We start from the raw sequence: 19,083 nt of genomic DNA, 5'->3' as shown, positions 1-19,083 counted from the left end.
TAAATAACTGTCTCTTTTTCATCACATTCTACACAGGCTGGTTCAGTTACTTTGGAACACAATTTGACAAGACAAATTATTCTTTCTGCTATGCAGTTATAATATAGTCTGTAATAATTTCACTTTAAAATCACCACTATAACTGTTGGTTACCACAGTTGTATCCAGAGCTTTAAATAACTCTCTTTTTATCAGAATCCAGACAGGCTGGTTTAATTACTTTAGAATACAACTGACAAGACAAATTATTTCTTCTAAACTCTCTTATTACAATACAATGCAATTTAGAAATCACCATTATATGCTCTTTATGGCTAAACTCACAATCACACAGTCCAGATGTAACTATTTCTCTAGCTATCCTAGACAAATAGCTAATTTGTCATTTCTAGCGAAACCACAGCCAAGGGAACGGGCTTGGAAAAATCAGCTAATTAAAAATCAAATAATTATATTTGACCTTCTTTGCAACTCAAACTACATTTTGGACACATATTTATGGCCTGACCAAGGCCTAGAACATTGCACACCCAATGAGATATTATGATGCAATAATACTGAATTAAAACAATGAGAAAAACTTAGAAGGTACTAGTAACATGATACAATAATACAACAAGCACCAATTCACAACATTTGAACTACATAATGTATGATTCAAACATTTACGTGAAATAAACTATCACTTGTAAAAATAAATAAACTTAACACTCGAGCTATTCTTATACTATCTAAATCATAGCACTTGTACTAAACTTAAATGGTCATGTATATCTATAAGTGATTATTAGATAAGTATATTGCAGATAAAAGTTACATATAAAGGTAAAAGTTTCTATTAAGTGTACTTGGAGTGTTATATCATTCTTGAGACTTGCTCTGAAATTTGTGAAAAATTTCAGTAAAAGGTGTGGTTCTTTATTTCCTTTAAACACTCACTTTTGCTTCAATAACAGCCTTTTGATGCTCATGAAGTAATATTTCTGCTCCAGCTGCAGAGTCCCCGAGATTATTCTGTTTAAGGTATTCTTTACCTTTTGTTTTGACCCAGTTCTCCACCTAAGTAAAAAGAAAAAAATCATCATGGTTATGATTTTGTAACAATATGCATACCAGTCAACTGCTTTTAATGACAATTCATATAAGGAGAAAAATTCATTTTACAAATTTATATTTTTTGCATACTGCAAAAACTACCTTATCAACTGACCAAACACTTTGTTAGGGGAAAAAATGCTGTGGTATACTGGATGATGAATATTGAATCATAAGTAATCAATTCTTCATTACAATGAGCTGACATCATAAAACTAGAGTTTACAAATAAACATATGCTAATGGAATTATAAAATAACCATATGAGGTGATCAACATACTGGTTTCCACACAGGAACAGGAAGTACTATTATATCAAGTATTTTTTTCTTTGACAAATTATTGGTGATTTCTCAACAGTAATAGAAGTCACTTGTGTTTTGTTTGATGCACATTAAAGTAGTAAAAACAAAACAAGTACATATTTATTGTGAAAATTTCAAGCTTGAAGCAGCAATTAGCTAATCATTAAAACAGTAATAAAGTTAAGCCAAAGTTGAATTTTCTTGATATCACTAGTGAATTTTATTAGTGCTTAATAAATTTTTCAACTTCATGATAAGGTTTTCATCTTATATTTGTTTTACAAATATGCAGGCAGTACTACTAATAAATTAACAAAATTATCAAAACATTTGCTAAATTCCTATGACAAACAAGTTTTGGTTAGTATGGTAATTGAAAATTTAAAGGAATTAAAATAATTATATTTTATTTCTGTGGGATTCTAAGATACGATACCAGTTCATCTCCAATACTTTTGCTGTGATCTAATTCTAATAAGTAGAAGAGTCAAAATCTTGACATGGATCACAGATTAGACTGATTAGTCCTTATAATCTTAACCTGAACAAAAATTAAAACTGCTTAAAACCTCAAAAAAAAAAAGGAAAAAAAAAAGAAGAAATATATATTGTTCCATAAAGAATAAACTGTTCTCTTGTTCCTTTTCTTATTAGTCTTTTACCAACAATTTTTCTTTCAAATTCCTTCAAAACTTTTATAACCAAAGAAATTTAAGAAACCAACCTGATCCATGTCACTGTACAACAGACACAACTGTAGACATTGTTCAAGTTGTGTTTTTCTTTTTAGCCATTGAGCCTCGAGACTTCGTCTTTTGTCGTGCAAAGATTCCATATAACGTTCTATTCCAATACACGCTTGTTGAGCAGCATGTCTCATGTGTTCAGGTCTGGAATCCCCCATACTGTGAATGCCTACTTCTCTTAGGCATTCTAGAAGAGACTGGCCTTCATTCAGTGTATGCATGGAGGCTTCCAACATACCTAAAATATAGTATTGTTATATTTTTAATAAACCTGAAAGAAAATCTCTTTAATAATCTTTACACTCAAAAAATAATGAATTCCAATTTATACTGTATTACAGTAATTATTTTCAACAAGACATTGCAAAAATAACAAGTGTAAAATACTCTTCTGAGAAGAGTTCAAGTAGGCTTAAAAACTGGAAACATTTTTCTTCTAACATTATAACTACTTACTATTTTTTACAATTTTAGAAGTGCCTATGGTACATATATTTTATGCCTTTACTAATCTTCACAAGTTAGTCTCTTAACTTTTGTTTATGTAAGAAACAGCTGTGTATAGCATTTACATAAAAGAAATAGAGTTTACCCATCAAGTCTCTATCAGATACTTAAAGTCAATGACACTGTTCATATACCATAAACTGATACAAAAAAAGCATTGATACTTCTTGGGCAGTTAAAACAAATTCCTAGCAAAAACGACATTCCCACTATCTCATAAATATATAAATTTTGGGACACCAAGAGGTCTTTTGGCCCATAAAGAATATCCTGACTCTCAAACATCACTAAATCCAGCCCTAAACCTCCAAATATTCATCAATCCTTTCTTAAACTTCTGTAAAAATTGTTGCTTAATTCTACTACTCTAAATGTTTTTCCTAGTTATCACTTTTACTATTATTACATGTACAAAGTATAATTTAACAATTTACTTCAAAGTTAACATTGTGTATGGTTATATTACCACATCCTCTAAATTTCATAGAAACTTGAAATCCTAATAAAATATTTAGTTTAACCAAACACAAAACTTACCTTTTTTGGCATCATGATGTTGCTGTAAAAGCATTCGACAAGTTTCAGCATCAGATGGTAAATATGTATCGAAAGCTTCTTTCTGAGTTACATCCATTCTCTCCACAAACTGTTAAAAAGTAAACAAAAACATTTTGGATGATTACATTGATGTTCATCAGTAAGATTCTTGAATAATGTAGTAAAAAACTATTAAGTGTATACATGAATCCAAGTAGAAGTTTTCAGTTTTTTTTTATGTTAAAAATAAATGTCAGTAGCCAATGGTTAAACAAGATATATCAGAGGAAAAATCTTAAAACGTTCCAACTTCTCTTATTACAAATATTGCATTCACCAAAAGAATCATTCAAAATGCTATTGTGACTGATTTAAAAATTATTAAAAATCAAACTGAGTTTGAGAATCATTTGCTAGTATTAAGAATGCTCACTTATCTTTAAGCATTTGACCTAAGCAAATGTCAAGTGAAATCACGTGTGTACATGCATGCTATAACTAGTTTCACATATTATATTGTATTTCACAAGTTTGTACGAATAGCAGACAATGAATTATTTTATTAACTATATATATATAAATATGTACGTAGAGTCGAACAATTAACTTGATTAATCATCTACCTATGAACATCAATTACACTACTTTGTGTCATGTAAAATAACCAATTCATCAAATTATGATTAAATTCATTAATGTTACAAAAATGAACAACTAACCAACATCTACATTTAAGATTATTTTTTTTCCATTATTCCAAATATCCAAGCAAGTAAAATATTTTCATTATGATTTCTCATTATTTTTTTACACATGCTGAGGTATCCCAACCTTTGTTTAGGTTATGAACTTAAAAAAATATGGGGGTGGATGCTATGATAAATAATACAAAAATCCTAACCTTCACACAGTTTATTTGTAAAATAACATATTATTACAGTATTCATTATTACCACAGCAAAAGTTCTGCATACGCTTTAAGAACTCAATATGTATATACTGAAAACATGGTATACATTTTGTAGGAAGAGGTAGCAGCCAAAGTAGTGGCGGTAGATGTGCTTTCTGCTTTCAAAACCCAGCTCTTAATGTCCTTCCACAGTATTTCAAGTGATTAATTAATTGATGTTCATTGGCTGCAGATGTGTCTTACAGGTTGAAGTTGAAATGTCACTGGACAAAGGAGGAAGTGGTTTTAACTCAAGAAACGGCTCTTCCTATAAGCGTTATGGTGGCTGTTGGAGTTGAAGCTTCAGCTGAGTTGATGTATTATTGCCATAGTGGTGGCCATTTTTTTCATTGCATTTCACCATAGAGTGTGTTAGCACACTCTCTGACATATACAAGGTATATGTGTGTCTGCCCCTCACACTGTATGTATGTTGTGTTATACAAAATTTAATAAAGTTCTTTTGTTGTTGTAAAGACATGATACCAACTATGAATGTAGTTGATTTTAACTTATGTTAAAGATAATAAATGCTCAATAACAGCAATAATGGGAGGTAGAGGGGGTTGTGAACCCCACATTAACATGTCCCTTGTTCCAAACTATCATCCCACAAAGTTCGGTTGAGATTGACACAGTGACAAAGAAGTAGCTGGATAGTGGGCAAACAGACAGACGCACAGATTTTTGTGCTTTATATATATATAGAAGATTAAATTAAGGTTATTTGGCTAAATTTCTTAGCATCACAACTCGTGAAAATAATTAACTAATCAAAATTAGTGTTTCCAATTATTAGTATTTTCAATGATTCCAACTATCCAAATCTCATGAATTAACTGACTAGTTGAACATAATTGATAATGAGCCTGAGAATTAACTCATTAACAAATTCCACTAATTACCCAGCTCTATATGTATAAACAGTTATATTGTTTTTAGATGTATATATAGATAGACACAAAACTGATATGCTACACTAAACAGTTAAAAAAGTAACTTCAGTTTCTGCACTTGGCCTGAACTTTTGAATCTTTAATATGCCAATAGTCGAACTACTCCATGAACATAAAATATTCTCTAAAAACTAGAATTATCTAAAGTTTTCCATTAAAGTGTGAGACTTTGCATTTTGACTGGAGGACAGATGGAATGTATTGACATCCTGGCGATGTTGTATTAATTGTGTTGTGTATTCGTAATCTAAGAATGAGCTTTGTTTGAGTGGGAAATAATGTAATGATCAGGATGGAGCTTGAGTCTTGGTAGAACATCAGCCTCAGAGAAAAAATGTGAGTTTAGTGTCCTGGATTCAAGCCAATCAGAGTAACTTTCTCATTACCAGTATTGATTGTTTTTGAAAGATAACTCATGGTGATTAGTTGTTTAACACTTCTATTATTAGAAAATGGTAGTATTTTGCAGCTTAATATTTTTATTTTACAATTTTTGTTTCTCACATTTATCATAATTTTTAGCAGTGATATCTTATACATTTGCTATAAATAATTTTTGTTTATAACATGCCTTATATTTATGATCACTGAGTAAAAACAACTTTTGTTTATCTATGGATCTGAATATAAAATTTAAAATAAATTTTACTTTAGTTATCCCCAATATGAAGCATCTAATTTACCTATCATTTTATTAAAGTTCAACACTTAATTTTGTTTGGTTATAGTTATCAGTAAATATTTGAAGAATTTCTGGAAAAATTTAATGTAAAAAATAAAAAATGAATTTCTAGTTCTGATGAATAATTGTTCTTACTTCACTTGCTCTTGAATGAAAATTAACAGCTTGTTCTAAGATTTGACGTCTTTGTTCCAGTTGAGCATTTAAGTCTTTCCAGGCCAGGCCTAAGTTGTCAGCCATTGCTGCATAAACCTCAGCTTTAGGCTTCTGGTTTGAGATCAGTTCATCTGCCTGATTGAGCAATTCTTCAACTGGGCTTTGTTTTGTCTAAAAAATAGATTACCTTAATTTATTTTAGTAAAGAATTAACAAATACACATGTATTTGTACATAAAGGTAGAAAATTAATAAATACACATATATTTTTATTTGTAGACACAGATAAAGAATTAACAAATACACATGTACTTTTATTTGTAATTACACATTTTCAAACAAAAATTTATTCTTCCAAGTTTTATTTTACAGAATTATTGAAAACAATGATGTTATCAAAGTTAATACAATAAATGTCAATCACTTTACTTTTGTATAAAGAAATAGTAACTGCTCAAAGATAAAAATAGCCCCTTTAAACAGTTAACAATGCTTTTGCCAAGTAACTGTCTATCAAACTATTCAAGCCAGCAATAAAAGAGCAGGATCAAGGTTAATAGTTAGCTTCCCATAAAGTAGAACAGAAAAATGGTGTGTTGTGCTTTTTCCACAGGTCACATTGTTTCTGTTAAGTGCCAGTCCTCCATTTCATTCTCACTTATAAAACTTATACTATCATATCTTGGAAATAAACTGCTACTTAAATCAACAATCAAATGACTAAGAAAATTAATGAACAATCTACATACAGATAGATATATCAGAAATATTTTGCAAGTGATTAAAAAATAAAAACTAACAAACATTTATTTTATTTCTGACATGCATCAAGTATTGAGGATTCATAGTAATTTCTTAGTATTCAATCACCTGTTACTAGCACCACTCATTTGTTTTTGCCAAAACTCTGACTGACAATACTTCATCATAATGTCAAACCTGTATGTTGATCATTATGAACAGGAATATAAGACAATTTTGCTCATGAAGAAAAAGTATGGGCCCTTTGTTTTTGAAAGGAATAACCTTGACAACATTTGTTAATATAAGCTGAACAGTGAATGTTTAATCAATAATGAGTAAAAAACAATCCTATTAAAGGTGTATTTACGTGGTCCATTTAATCATTTTCTACAATGTACTTGTATTAAAGTTACAATTTACAGACTGACAGTTCAGTGTAATGATGTAAGGAATGAAATATCAGCTATACTGCTTGGTAAAACACATAACTCTTAAAAGTATATAATGCAAAAACTTTATCACACATAAAAAACATCACACTAACCTTGTAAAAATCCAAATTTTTACAACACTTTCCATTTCAGACTAAAGAAAAAGTCCCATAACAACAATTACAAATGAAGAAAGATTACTGCAAAGCAATATTCCCATTTAGTAACACATAGACACAAACTAGAAATATTTTAATCAGTGCTATGAAACACACTAATAAACCTGTATATTAGCATACAGATATAAGTCCTAAGCTTGTCTTGTATGATGATTTGCTGAAAGCAAGCTAAGAAATAAGATAAAATAAAAAACAGGTAGCAAGAAAAAGACCATGCCTAACAAGAGCAATACATAAAATTTGTTTATTTTATCATTTACTTGGGTATATGTTCATATTATAAAAATATTTTAGAACATCACAACTTTATCTTCAAGTCAATGTGTAACAATATCTCAAGTGTAAGTGAATGTAAAAACACCACAGACATCCCTATAAGGTCCTGGGACAAGCTTCTCCAGGGCTAAATTTGGAAGCAATATTATGGAAGGGTTTGAAGTAGTAGGCACTATAACAATCTCAGTCAGGAGGTTCGCATGTAGGCTAACAATGTGTGTGTTAACTCAAAGTCCACAGACCAGTGAGCTAATATGTTAAACATTTATCACACCACTGACAAAAATAACTTTCAGACAACAGCTATGTCTGATGATTCAACTGTTATAGCTGAGGAACAATAAAAATGAATCATAAATTCAAAACATTTGGAGCAGTATTTATTACTAACTAGTGAAACTTTATTCAGCATAGGTATTTTTCTACTATTATACTTTTATACAACTGTTACTAATAATTTTATATAATTAGATAAATATATACATCAGTTGCATGGATCTGGAATGAGCCCTAAAACTGCTGACTAAATCATCAACTGAAGTTTTACTGCAACTAAAAAGCATCACAACATACTAATTATATATATATACACACACGCACACAGGAATAGAACATAAACAGTATTTTATTTCTGTTTAATTAGCCTTACTTAATTGTTACATATGCCTATGAAGTGTTCTTATACTGTGTGTGTTGTATCATTCCTAAATGGCTATTTAAGCCATAAAATGCTCAAGTTTAAAAGCTCTACATATAAGGAAACTGTTATCAGTAAAAATGTGTTCACTAAATAAAAAATGTTTTCAATATTACTAAAACTCATTTGGAAACTGAAAATATATTTAAAAATTATTTAAACATATCTTCCACTTGTAATAATTACAGGCCAATAATTGTATAATCAACAAAATACTAATGCAATTAAAAGTTGTTTTCTTTTCAAACTGTTCTTCCTGATGGACACAATTAGCTCAATGAATGAGATAACATGACTCTTAACTAAAAATCAAGCCAATAATGGATGTAGCAAATTAAATATTCTGTTCTTATATTCTTACTTACAGAGATTACAGTGTATTGTTTCATCAGTTGGGTATCCTCCTTGCAAGCAATACTTTTGGCTTTAATCTCTATAATATTTCATGAGTTATAGCCAGCTTAGTAGATTTAGGTCAGCTCTAAATGCATATACTAAGCTAATAGTGAAAGACAATCTCACGAATACAAAATAAAAAATAGATACAACAAACATTCTAGATAATATTATTAATGAAAGTGATATAAAAAAAAGGACAAAAACACTAATTGTTATGTTGTAAACTGAGATATTTGTCAATTTTTAAAATAAAATTATCTGAATAATACCACTAACCCACTAATTTTTAAAACTATTAAAACACAAGGCTACACTACAAGAGAAATTCCAAAGGGTATTCAAATAAGCAAGGGATTAATACTCAATCATGTTTATTTACATACATAACCACTGTTTCTTCTTAGCACATGCAGATACAGCTAGAATTACAATGAGACTATGAACTAGCACATAGACGTGTTCCAGTCATTAAGACCAGTCATGAAATTAAAGTGTTATTGCTACAGAAGGTTTCAATTATAAAATGTCTATATTCTTCACATCACATTGAAACACATGACATACAAAGATTACAGAGGATATTTTATAATCCAGTTTAAAATCTGGTTAAAGAAGAGCTTCTGAATACATGTGGCCATTACTTAAATATTCTTATTGAGACTGTAGATGTACAAATTAACAATGAAAAAGTTGTGTTTTGTAAAGTTGGTTTTAAACAGTCACAGACAGCATTGGAAGAGAAAGATTATGAAAAAAAACTGCTGATTAAATAATCAACTGAAAATTTAATGCAGCTAAAAAGAATCACAACATAGTGATTGAAGACATACACATACATGGATAGAACATAAACAGTATTTTTTTGTTTCATTACCTTTATTTTATTGTTACATGTGCCAACAAAGTGCTCTTGTACTGTATCATTCCTAAATGACTTCACTGAAGCCATAAAATGCTCAAGTTTAAAAGCTCTACATATATGGAAATTTCCAACAACAATAGACATCCATATAAGGCCTTGGGACAGCTTCTCCAGGACTAAATTTACGGAATGGTTTGAAATATCAGTCAAGAGGTTTGCATTTAGTATAAAATGTGTTAATTCAAAATTCACAGATATTTATCCCACCACTGACAAAAAAACTTTTAGACAACAAAATCCTATGGTAATTAACAACTTTATTTTTCAAATTGTTTTGCCTGATGGACAAAATTAGCTCAATATTAGGTAGAAGTTTATAAACAAACAATTAGAAAACCAAAGATTGAGAATGATTATGAAACTGTTTAAGTAAAAATGTAAATTAAGATAAGAATTATTTTTTAATACTTGGATTTAAAGTTAAAAATGAAAGCAAGACATAAGACAATACTTATATCCTGCCAAGACAATACTGAACTTGCGACTTGGGTGTTTGATGAAATGAATAGGTCAGCCATAATGGGACAAGAATAATTTGAAAAGGTACTGTTAAGTATTTCTAGAAACTTGGATTTTTTAACAATGGTTAGAATGCCATATCATAATATAACTGACCAAGAATTCAAAAAATGCATGTACTAAAAGTTTAAAAAGGTACAGCTAACACCGTTTGAGAATGCTTTTCACACTCACTAGTTTGTCAATATTTTTTTCTTTTGAGGTTATGGTGTTGTTGGATGAAGCTAATCTAATGGATGGTATTCACGTGATACTTCACATGATTCTCATTAAGGCCCCAGTTTCATATTTATAAAGGTTGACTAGTAAACTGGAATACTATGACAAAGGTGATAATGTACAAATATAGATAAAAATTATCTTGAGGTTGTCACATATATCCTGAATGAAAGTATGTAACATGTAAGTTCTACAGTGACATGTTTAAGGAAATATGTTGCTTATTAATTATATTACAAATACTGATTCTAGTGTGATTCCAAAAATATCCAAGTTTGGTATAAATGCAAAGGTGCTGAATAAAGCTGTCACTGAGGAGACTTTCTCTGCAATTCGTTTTTTTTGTTTTGTTTTTTTTTTGGGGGGGGGGGTATTAGTGTAAGATGTGTAATGATAAGGAAAGGGATTATTGCTTTAACCTTCAGTTCTGGTACCTCAATTATTAGAGCACTAGCCTCAGAGAACTGATAAGTGCTAATGGTACTGGATTCAAACCTTGATTTAGAAAGACTTCTTAACATTCTGGTAATTACAGTTGGCACATTTGAGAACAGATTTACATGCTGTTTAGCTGGTATCTGGGTGTTTATGAATTATCTAAAATTTATCTGTAATCAAAAATAGAAGTTTCAATCAAGCCTGGGCCAAGTGAGTGGCTGATAAAGGGTAAAGTCTAGCTGAAGAAATTTTGAGTTTAAAAAGAATTAATACAGATGATTAGTACCTTAAAACAAGCCTTTATTAGATCATATACAGATGCTATATCCAGCTATATCATTTTCTGGAAGGGCATTAACATACTGGAGTTTGAGTTGAATACTAGGTGACAATCCCAGGGGTTGCACCAACAGGTGCTGACCCCTCATGTGGAGACCAGCTACCTCACAGGAGGTAGAAAAAAGTTCCTTTAATTATGTTATGAATGGCCTTCTGGCTATTGATTCTCTGTCTTTTGCTTTTCCTAGCTACACCATTCATTACTTTTCTTTCCAGCAGGCTCATCCTTTATGAATGACAATTTGGAGCTTGCATGGTTGTTACCTTCCTATTACTAATGTAGAGGAGGTCAATATTCTGCAGAAGAGTTGTCAGCTTCCTTGTTTAGTTTTACTCCCTTCATGGCCTGGCACATACATCCAGGTAATGGTCTCACCATGGAATTAGTTTGTTTCATACCATCCATTTGGAAATATTATATTGGTTTTACTGTCTATATGTGGATTACTTCTTTCAGTAATCCAGAGAGAAGTGTACTTTATGGCTTCCAGCTCCATTATTGTATTGCTTGTGGAAGACTTAAATGCTCCACCAACCCTATGCAGAATGTTGTTGCTCCATAAGATGATGAAATGCTCAACCAGTTCTCTCACTGTCTTTGATGTAGAAACCATCTGTGACTATGATGACAAGTGACTGTCCACCATGGTTTTTAAGATACTGTAAATGGCAGGAACCAGCTAGGCTAACTAATAATATTAGTTTTCTACACAAACCATAGCTAACTCAAGAAATGAAGATATGACAATCAAATTTCCTCAATAAAAATACATTAATAAATTATTAATATATTTCACACAAAAGAACACTACATAATAAAATGATAAGGACTGTGAAATGGACACGCACTGACACTCACTGAAACTAATTACCCAACTGCCATTACATACCATACGGGCTAGAAATGCAAGTCTAAGCAGCAGCCCATCTAACACATCACAATACCAAGTCTCTGCAAGACAAGGCTGTCAGATAAGTGTTTGATTTAAAAATTACTTAAAACCAGTTTAGAATTTATTACAAGACAAATAATGCAGTAAGCAATGTATTACACAATCTAATTAATATAATGTGGTGAATACCATACTGAAATATATATTAGATGACTGGATAATGTCAACAATGTCCAGTGCATGTAAAACTAGATCTTGAAATAGCACTGCTTGTTTTAAGTTATCTGAACTAATGAAGATACACTGAGCATTTAGACTAATTCCCACTGAAAAACAACAAACACAAAATATGATAAGAGATTCAAAATGGTTAAGAGTTTGGCCAGGTTGGATACTGGAAATCTCTGAATTTTGGATTAATAATGTTTAAAAGGGAAACTTGAATATTATATGAGAATTTCTTCTTAGACAAGATTACTACCCTTTTGAGTTTGGAACTTTCTTTTTCTAGGTGAACTGGTGTGTACCCCAAGTGTTTTTAAACCATTTTTTATATGATAGTGGTTTCATTAATTCTAAAGAAGTGGTGAGTTTGATGTGAGAAGTTTTTCTGGAAAGTTGTTTAGTTACTTCAATAAGTTGATCAATTTACCTTCTAGCAACTTCATAACATCTGAGCTTCTGTTTGAGTTTAAAACCACATTTTTGCTAACAACTGCAGAGAATATCAACTAAATCATAAATTTTCATGTTGGTGGTGAATACAAAAACCATCATTTCCAATTTATCATCTCTAAAGTTGTGTGTGTGTATATATATATGTATATATATATATCACTGGTTTAAAATGGTGCATATTTTAAATAGTTTTTACATTCCTTATACTTTTGCTCCTAATAACTGTGTTCTATAATATCCCAAACTATATTATCATATATTAATAGTTTAATACAGTATGAATGCCTTTAAAACTGTACAAGTTTTGTTCCTTTCTTCTTACCTGTAACTTTTCTAGGACTTGCTCATGTTGCTGTTGAAGCTCGATGGCTTCCTCCAGAGTAGAACCCACCTCTGTCATAGATGGGTAAATTTCTTGAATCTTTAGCTGCATCCATTCCTTGCTCTGAAAATTAATATAGTTTTCATGTCAATACAATCAGGTTTCAAGTTATGTTCTTAATGTTTTCCTGAAATAACAAGTAATTATTTATTAAAAATAATAAGTTAAAGAACGAGAATAATTTTACCTTGATTTACACGCCGTAAGAGACACAAGGGACATATATGATATAGTCCATTACAGCTGTTTTGCAAACCCACCATTAAGAAATTTAAAAATCAAACCAATTCTATATTTTTTCAGGAATTCATCGATTTCCTTCTTAAATCCATATTTCAATGCATTTCGTTCAACTGTCACAGCCCTTTAACTGTGCGTACAATACCGATATTAAGTACAGAACATTAATTTTTGATTAAGATAGACAAAATTTATTATTCCCAAAAAAGAGTCAGTTTCCTGTGTTTCGAATAAATTTATTTACAACCATTGCTTGATTAAAACTTCATATATTTAAACTGATAATTTTAGACACATAAAAATTGTACGTTTCATAACTGTATTATCTTCAAAAAGTCAAAAATATGTAACTTTATGGATAATGAATCAATAAATTCCTCGAAACTTCCTTTCAAATTTTTAAATGATAAAAAAACTAGGCCTCGTTACCACTTAATCTTGTCGTGTAAACAGTGATACCAAGGGCATACAATTAGGACTAGTGTAAAAGATTACGAGTTAATATAAACTAGATGGATAATATAAGCTAAAATCTGTAAACTTCAAAGCAAAAAGTAATTAAATAACTTTCTCTTGATGTTCAGGGCCATTTTCAATAACCCTGCAACCGCAGATATTCCATGCTGTCTCGAGATAATTGGAACGTTGGGTTTAACCACATATGCATATCCAAAGTTTTAAGTAATTTTGTTTCAGTTAAAACATGCGGTTTATTTTAATATGAAATATCTACATTAGTATCATATTTAATTTATTGTATTCATTCAATACAACAAAAAGTAATCATCAATCTAATTTTACTCTGCTGCCAAAGAACATTTTAATAACGAATTTGTTAACTTTAAAACGTCTGTCTCATATATAAGATACGTCATAATTGTTTTATTTAACATGTTTTGCATAAGCACCAAATACAACTATACAGTATATATTAAAAGCTTGCTACAACTACTGTAGGCACACCCAGTGGTTCAACAGTAAGCTTGAGGGCTTACACGTTAAAAATCGGGCTTCGATACCTGTGATGGACACAGCGCAGGTTGTGTAGCTTTGCGCTTAAACACAAAACAAACAAACAGAGAAACTATTGGAGATCATATTATTGCAGGCGTGAGTCAATTACGTCACAAATGAGACAAGTGGTAGCGAGTTTGAGAGCAATAGCAAAAGAACACGTACAAGCGTTCAATGGTGAGAAAACTGTTATAAGTAATGATATATTATTGCAAGAGATAAAGCGTGCACAGAAAAGAAAGTGATAAATGAGAATTAACAAAGTAAAGAACTCAATCCGAGAAAATAACTTTGTGAGAAGGAATAAAACACATATTAAATTAATTAACAATTATTTAAGTTAATATGTATTTACAAATTGGGCGAATGACTAAAAATATATGTCTGGTGAGGTGAAATAAAAGGCCAATCCAAAATTGCAAAAAGAAAAAAGACGCACTTAATAAATTTTCCATTCTTAGCACATTGGCACAATTCTGCATTAATTCTAGTTGTGTGCGAATTTATTTCTTGTTTGTCCACATACTCCTCCCACAGTTTTGGAGTTGGCAGGAGGACATACGATAGCCCGTTGTGGTGTCCTTATATGGCATAGCCCCCTACGAAGGGAGTCTAAACTGTGTCCAGAAGGTCACCCAGGCATTTTAAAGGTTAATAAACCCGAATCTATCATCAGATTTTATGTTTCTGGTTTCTCTTGGAATTCCAGGGGCACTATGTTTGAAATTGTGCTCACACTCCCATTCACAAACTAGTGGGACCGAACTTGGCAAACGTGCTCAGGTGCCACAGAGTGACATTCTGTAGAAGATTTTTAAGTACAAACTCCCATTTGGGGTAGCTGTAGCCCCCATACACAGGGGGTGTAAAGGGAGCTAAAATGTATCTAAAAGGACACCAAGGCTTGATGGGGTCTAGGAATAGGTTTTCAGGGTCGCTGAGTTTGAATCTAGCAACAGATTTTGTGTTCACGGCTCTTTAGGGATCTTGTGGATACTATGTTTGAAACTTTCATAGCCCCATTTACAACAAGTAGGACCAAACATGGCATATATTCACTGCAGTAGAATGCGGGTATTTTATGCTAACCAAAAAAAAAAAGTAACACTAAGTACAGAGAAAAGAACATTAAAGTAGCAGAAGAGGATTTTACACATTTTACAAATACAATTAATAAAGATAATAGCAAAAAACCTGAATCTGAACTTCAAAGGATATTTTTTCGTAGCCACAAAATTCAAACCACTAGACAAGAGTTACATTAATAAATCATGGACCTATACAAAGTTAAATACGTTACTTTTTCACTTAACAAAAAACAGTCTGGACTATCAGAGGACAGCTATTTTTGGAAAAATAAATTTATACAAGATGTAACATGTCTTTGGTTGGTGCATTTTTAACGACAAGAAAGTACAGTTAACTGATGAAGGTTGGAAACAAATTTTTTCGTAGGTGGTACAGTTCAAACTTTAATCAAAATTGAATGAAACGTGTAACAAGCATATTTAATAGAATAATGTCAGTAGTTATGCATTTAGTAGAAAGAAACAAAACGTTTCGAAGAATTGTTGATAAGTTAAATCACTCTGGGAGTGCATTTTTTTTCTGCTCGAGTGGAATTGATGACAAGGTTTGATGATTCATAGAATAATAAACAAAGAAGAACGTCTTTATTATTTGAGCCCTGAAGTCCGGAATGAACTAATACGGATGATCCCATAAGAAGCTATTAGTGCAATTGTTCTAACAATTAAACATGTAAAAAAACTATTCTATAAGGATGGACTTTAATCCTGACATAAGTAATCAAGAGAAGCGGTCTGTGGTTTTAAGAATGGTGAATATCCAAGTAATGGGGGTAAATGCTGGGGAAATTTAAATTCCTTTATTAATGTTAAGGAGACAAAAGACTGCTCTATCAGAGGTCATTCTTGAAAAGCTTACAGAACATGAATATCATTCAAAGTTTGCCAGAATCAAGGTATGATAAGAATAAAAATACCAGAGACCAACAAAACTGTGTGAAAATTATATTTGTTTGTTTCTTTGTTTTTGAATTTCGCGCAAAGCTACACGAGGGCTATCTGCGCTAGCCGGCCCTAATTTAGACTAGAGGGAGGGCAGTTAGTCATCACCACCCACCGCCAACCCTTGGGCTATTCTTTTACCAACGAATAGTGGGATTGATCGTCATATTATAACGGTCCCACGGCTGAAAGGGCGAGCATGTTTGGTGGGACGGGGAATCGAACGTAGGGCCCTCAGACTGCGAGTCAAGCGCCCTAACCAACGGGCCATGCCGGGCCTGAAAATTATATAAAAAGGCATTTTTTGTATCTTTGAACCCTGTACTATTTGATACGTTAAATCATTGCTGCTGGTGCAAAATTTTTATTAGCTTTCTTCAAAGAATGTATAATATTTTTGAGCATCAACTAGCAGATGGACTATTTTGAAGTCCTTTTCAAATACCACTCTTACATCTCTCTCCAACACTAGATGAAAGTGTAAAATTTAAGACTTTACAAGCAGTAAGGCATCCAAATAGAAAGTATATTGCCAGAATTAATAAAACTGGTGGAAACTACATCGGATAGTGTAGCCTGTCTAAAACTCAATCTTTAGCAGATGAGCTAGCATCATACAGATTTATAATTTGTTTAGTAACTTGGTATGATTTGCATGTACAAATAATTCTAGACAGCGAGCAAATGCTAGTAATTTAGATAATGGGATATGGAATAACCTTTTCCGTTATAGGGAAATTGTCTAGTATGTGCCATGACAAACAAGCCTTAAAGTGCTGTCAGAATTATCAGCCGAGAAAAGTTCCTTGCTAGTTATGAATCTGAGGATGAATCAATCATTGCTGAACAACAACCGTCCATAATTGATTTTTTAAGGTTGTAGTGGAGTGTGATATAATGTAATTGGGAAATAGGTTTGAGTCGTTCTATGATTACATGTCAAGTTTTGGATTTTTGTATGGCCTTAAAGATATCCAAAATGCAGAAAATAATTAACTAGTAAATTCGTGAGTGGACTTATCTGTAGCAATATCTAGCGTCCATGAAGCTAAGTCAGATGAGCAGAGCCTAGATTTGTTTGTTCGTTTTTAATTAAGCACAAAGCTACACAAAGAGCTATCTGTGCTCTGCCCACCACGAGTATCGAAACCCGGTTTCTAGCGTTGTAAGTCCACAGACATACTGTTGTGCCACTGTGGGACCACTAGAGTAGTAGGGGTCACTTTATAGAGTGCGTATCACACTGTTATTCATAGAAAGCTATTTTACGCATACGTACAAAGGTTTAGTATACTACATCAAAATGATTTTTAAGTATCACCATATCGTTACAGCCCACATTGCGACATCAGTCATGCTCTATCCGACGGCCGTGCATATTGACAATAGTCCTGCGGTATAGGTTCCATCGTAAGGTTATCATGTTAAAAGCACACCACTGCTCCCTGCCTACTTTAAATATGTTATCTAGTGCACAAAGATGATGGTTTTCTAGCACTTAGTCCAACAGTCCAATCACACAGAAGTCTTAGTATGGAATAGAATGAACCCATGAAACCCGTTTTATTATGTAGCTCTTTGAGGTTGCGACTGTTGGACAATATTTCGTGGGAACAGCTTATGTGTACGTGTCTTGTTGCTTTTCCAGATGAAGATCCTTCCTGATTATGTTGTGTGCTGTTTCTTAGGGGACATGGACGGCTTTTGCCACAGACCTTTGTGTTCGTGGATTATTACCTGTTTCAAGATGCTGCACTTTGCTTACCACGGCTGGTGTACGACTTGTTGCAAGTCTCTTTCTGGATGGTTCTGGTACCCAAGTCGATCCATATTCTTTTGTTTTTCTAATGGAAATTCTAAATCTCCCATCTTAATACATTTTAATGATCTGAGTGTATGAATATTTTTCGCCGAAAATGGCTGTTACATACCATTCGCAAAAGCGATCAATTTTCGATGCCATCAAACTAACTACAAAACGCCAAACAATGTAAAACATACATTCTTATACATTCCGCTACAACGCAGCATTATAAGAGTTGTGGTTGTCACGTGACTTTTTGATTTATATATTTAAAATCGTTTTAATATAACGTAAGCAATCCTTTTAAGGAAATACTATTCGTATTTTATATACTTTCATTCTTTCATTGCTGGATGTCATTACGATGACTAAAGTTGGTGAAACAAGTGATGCCATCTAAAAGCTTATAATTTATGAACTTCGTTCAACAATAAATATCCGAAACAATTAATTGATGATCTAAATGTGTAACAGTTATAACAAAGCAAAAACCAATGTTATGAAATAATGGAAATCGCAGTTCATTGTTATCTAAATCAAAAATCTGACGATCCATGTGACCTCAAATCCAAATGATTGGCCAGTTAGACTATGCTGGTAAATAATTATGTGGTAGAAATGGGTTTACATCTTTAAAAAGCACAATATTTCACTTAAGTTTGAAAAACAGTCGCCATTAATGAATAGCACAGCCACCTCGTGTGCTTAAAATTAGAGTGCTGATAAGTTCCTGAGATGCTCTAGACCTCTCATTTAAACAAGCTGCTTCTAAAACACATTGAAATGGAACCATTTTTTTAAACAAAAGGAAAAAAGCACAGAAAAAAATAATGTTTGTGATTTTTACTTTAACCTTTTTTTTCTCTTTACATTATTAACAGCGGTTATCAATAATGTCAGTATTACCTGTGCCATTTTCAGCGTGTCATTGCTTCCACTTTGCATT

The 19,083-nt window shown here is 31.9% G+C and overlaps 1 protein-coding gene across 1 annotated transcript in view; it reads right to left on the bottom strand.

Moving 5' to 3' along the window:
* LOC106462582 (titin-like) overlaps positions 1 to 19,083 on the bottom strand; it is a 454,586-nt gene that overhangs the window by 289,833 nt on the left and 145,670 nt on the right. Inside the window, 5 exon segments of the mRNA XM_022390129.1 lie at positions 940 to 1,059; positions 2,125 to 2,384; positions 3,191 to 3,299; positions 5,913 to 6,104; positions 12,990 to 13,112. Of these exon segments, the coding sequence (XP_022245837.1) occupies positions 940 to 1,059; positions 2,125 to 2,384; positions 3,191 to 3,299; positions 5,913 to 6,104; positions 12,990 to 13,112 (804 nt within the window).

Source organism: Limulus polyphemus, unplaced genomic scaffold (assembly GCF_000517525.1).
Source record: "Limulus polyphemus unplaced genomic scaffold, Limulus_polyphemus-2.1.2 Scaffold46, whole genome shotgun sequence".
NCBI lineage: Eukaryota > Metazoa > Arthropoda > Merostomata > Xiphosura > Limulidae > Limulus > Limulus polyphemus.
This window is presented reverse-complemented; position numbering and strand designations above follow the sequence as displayed.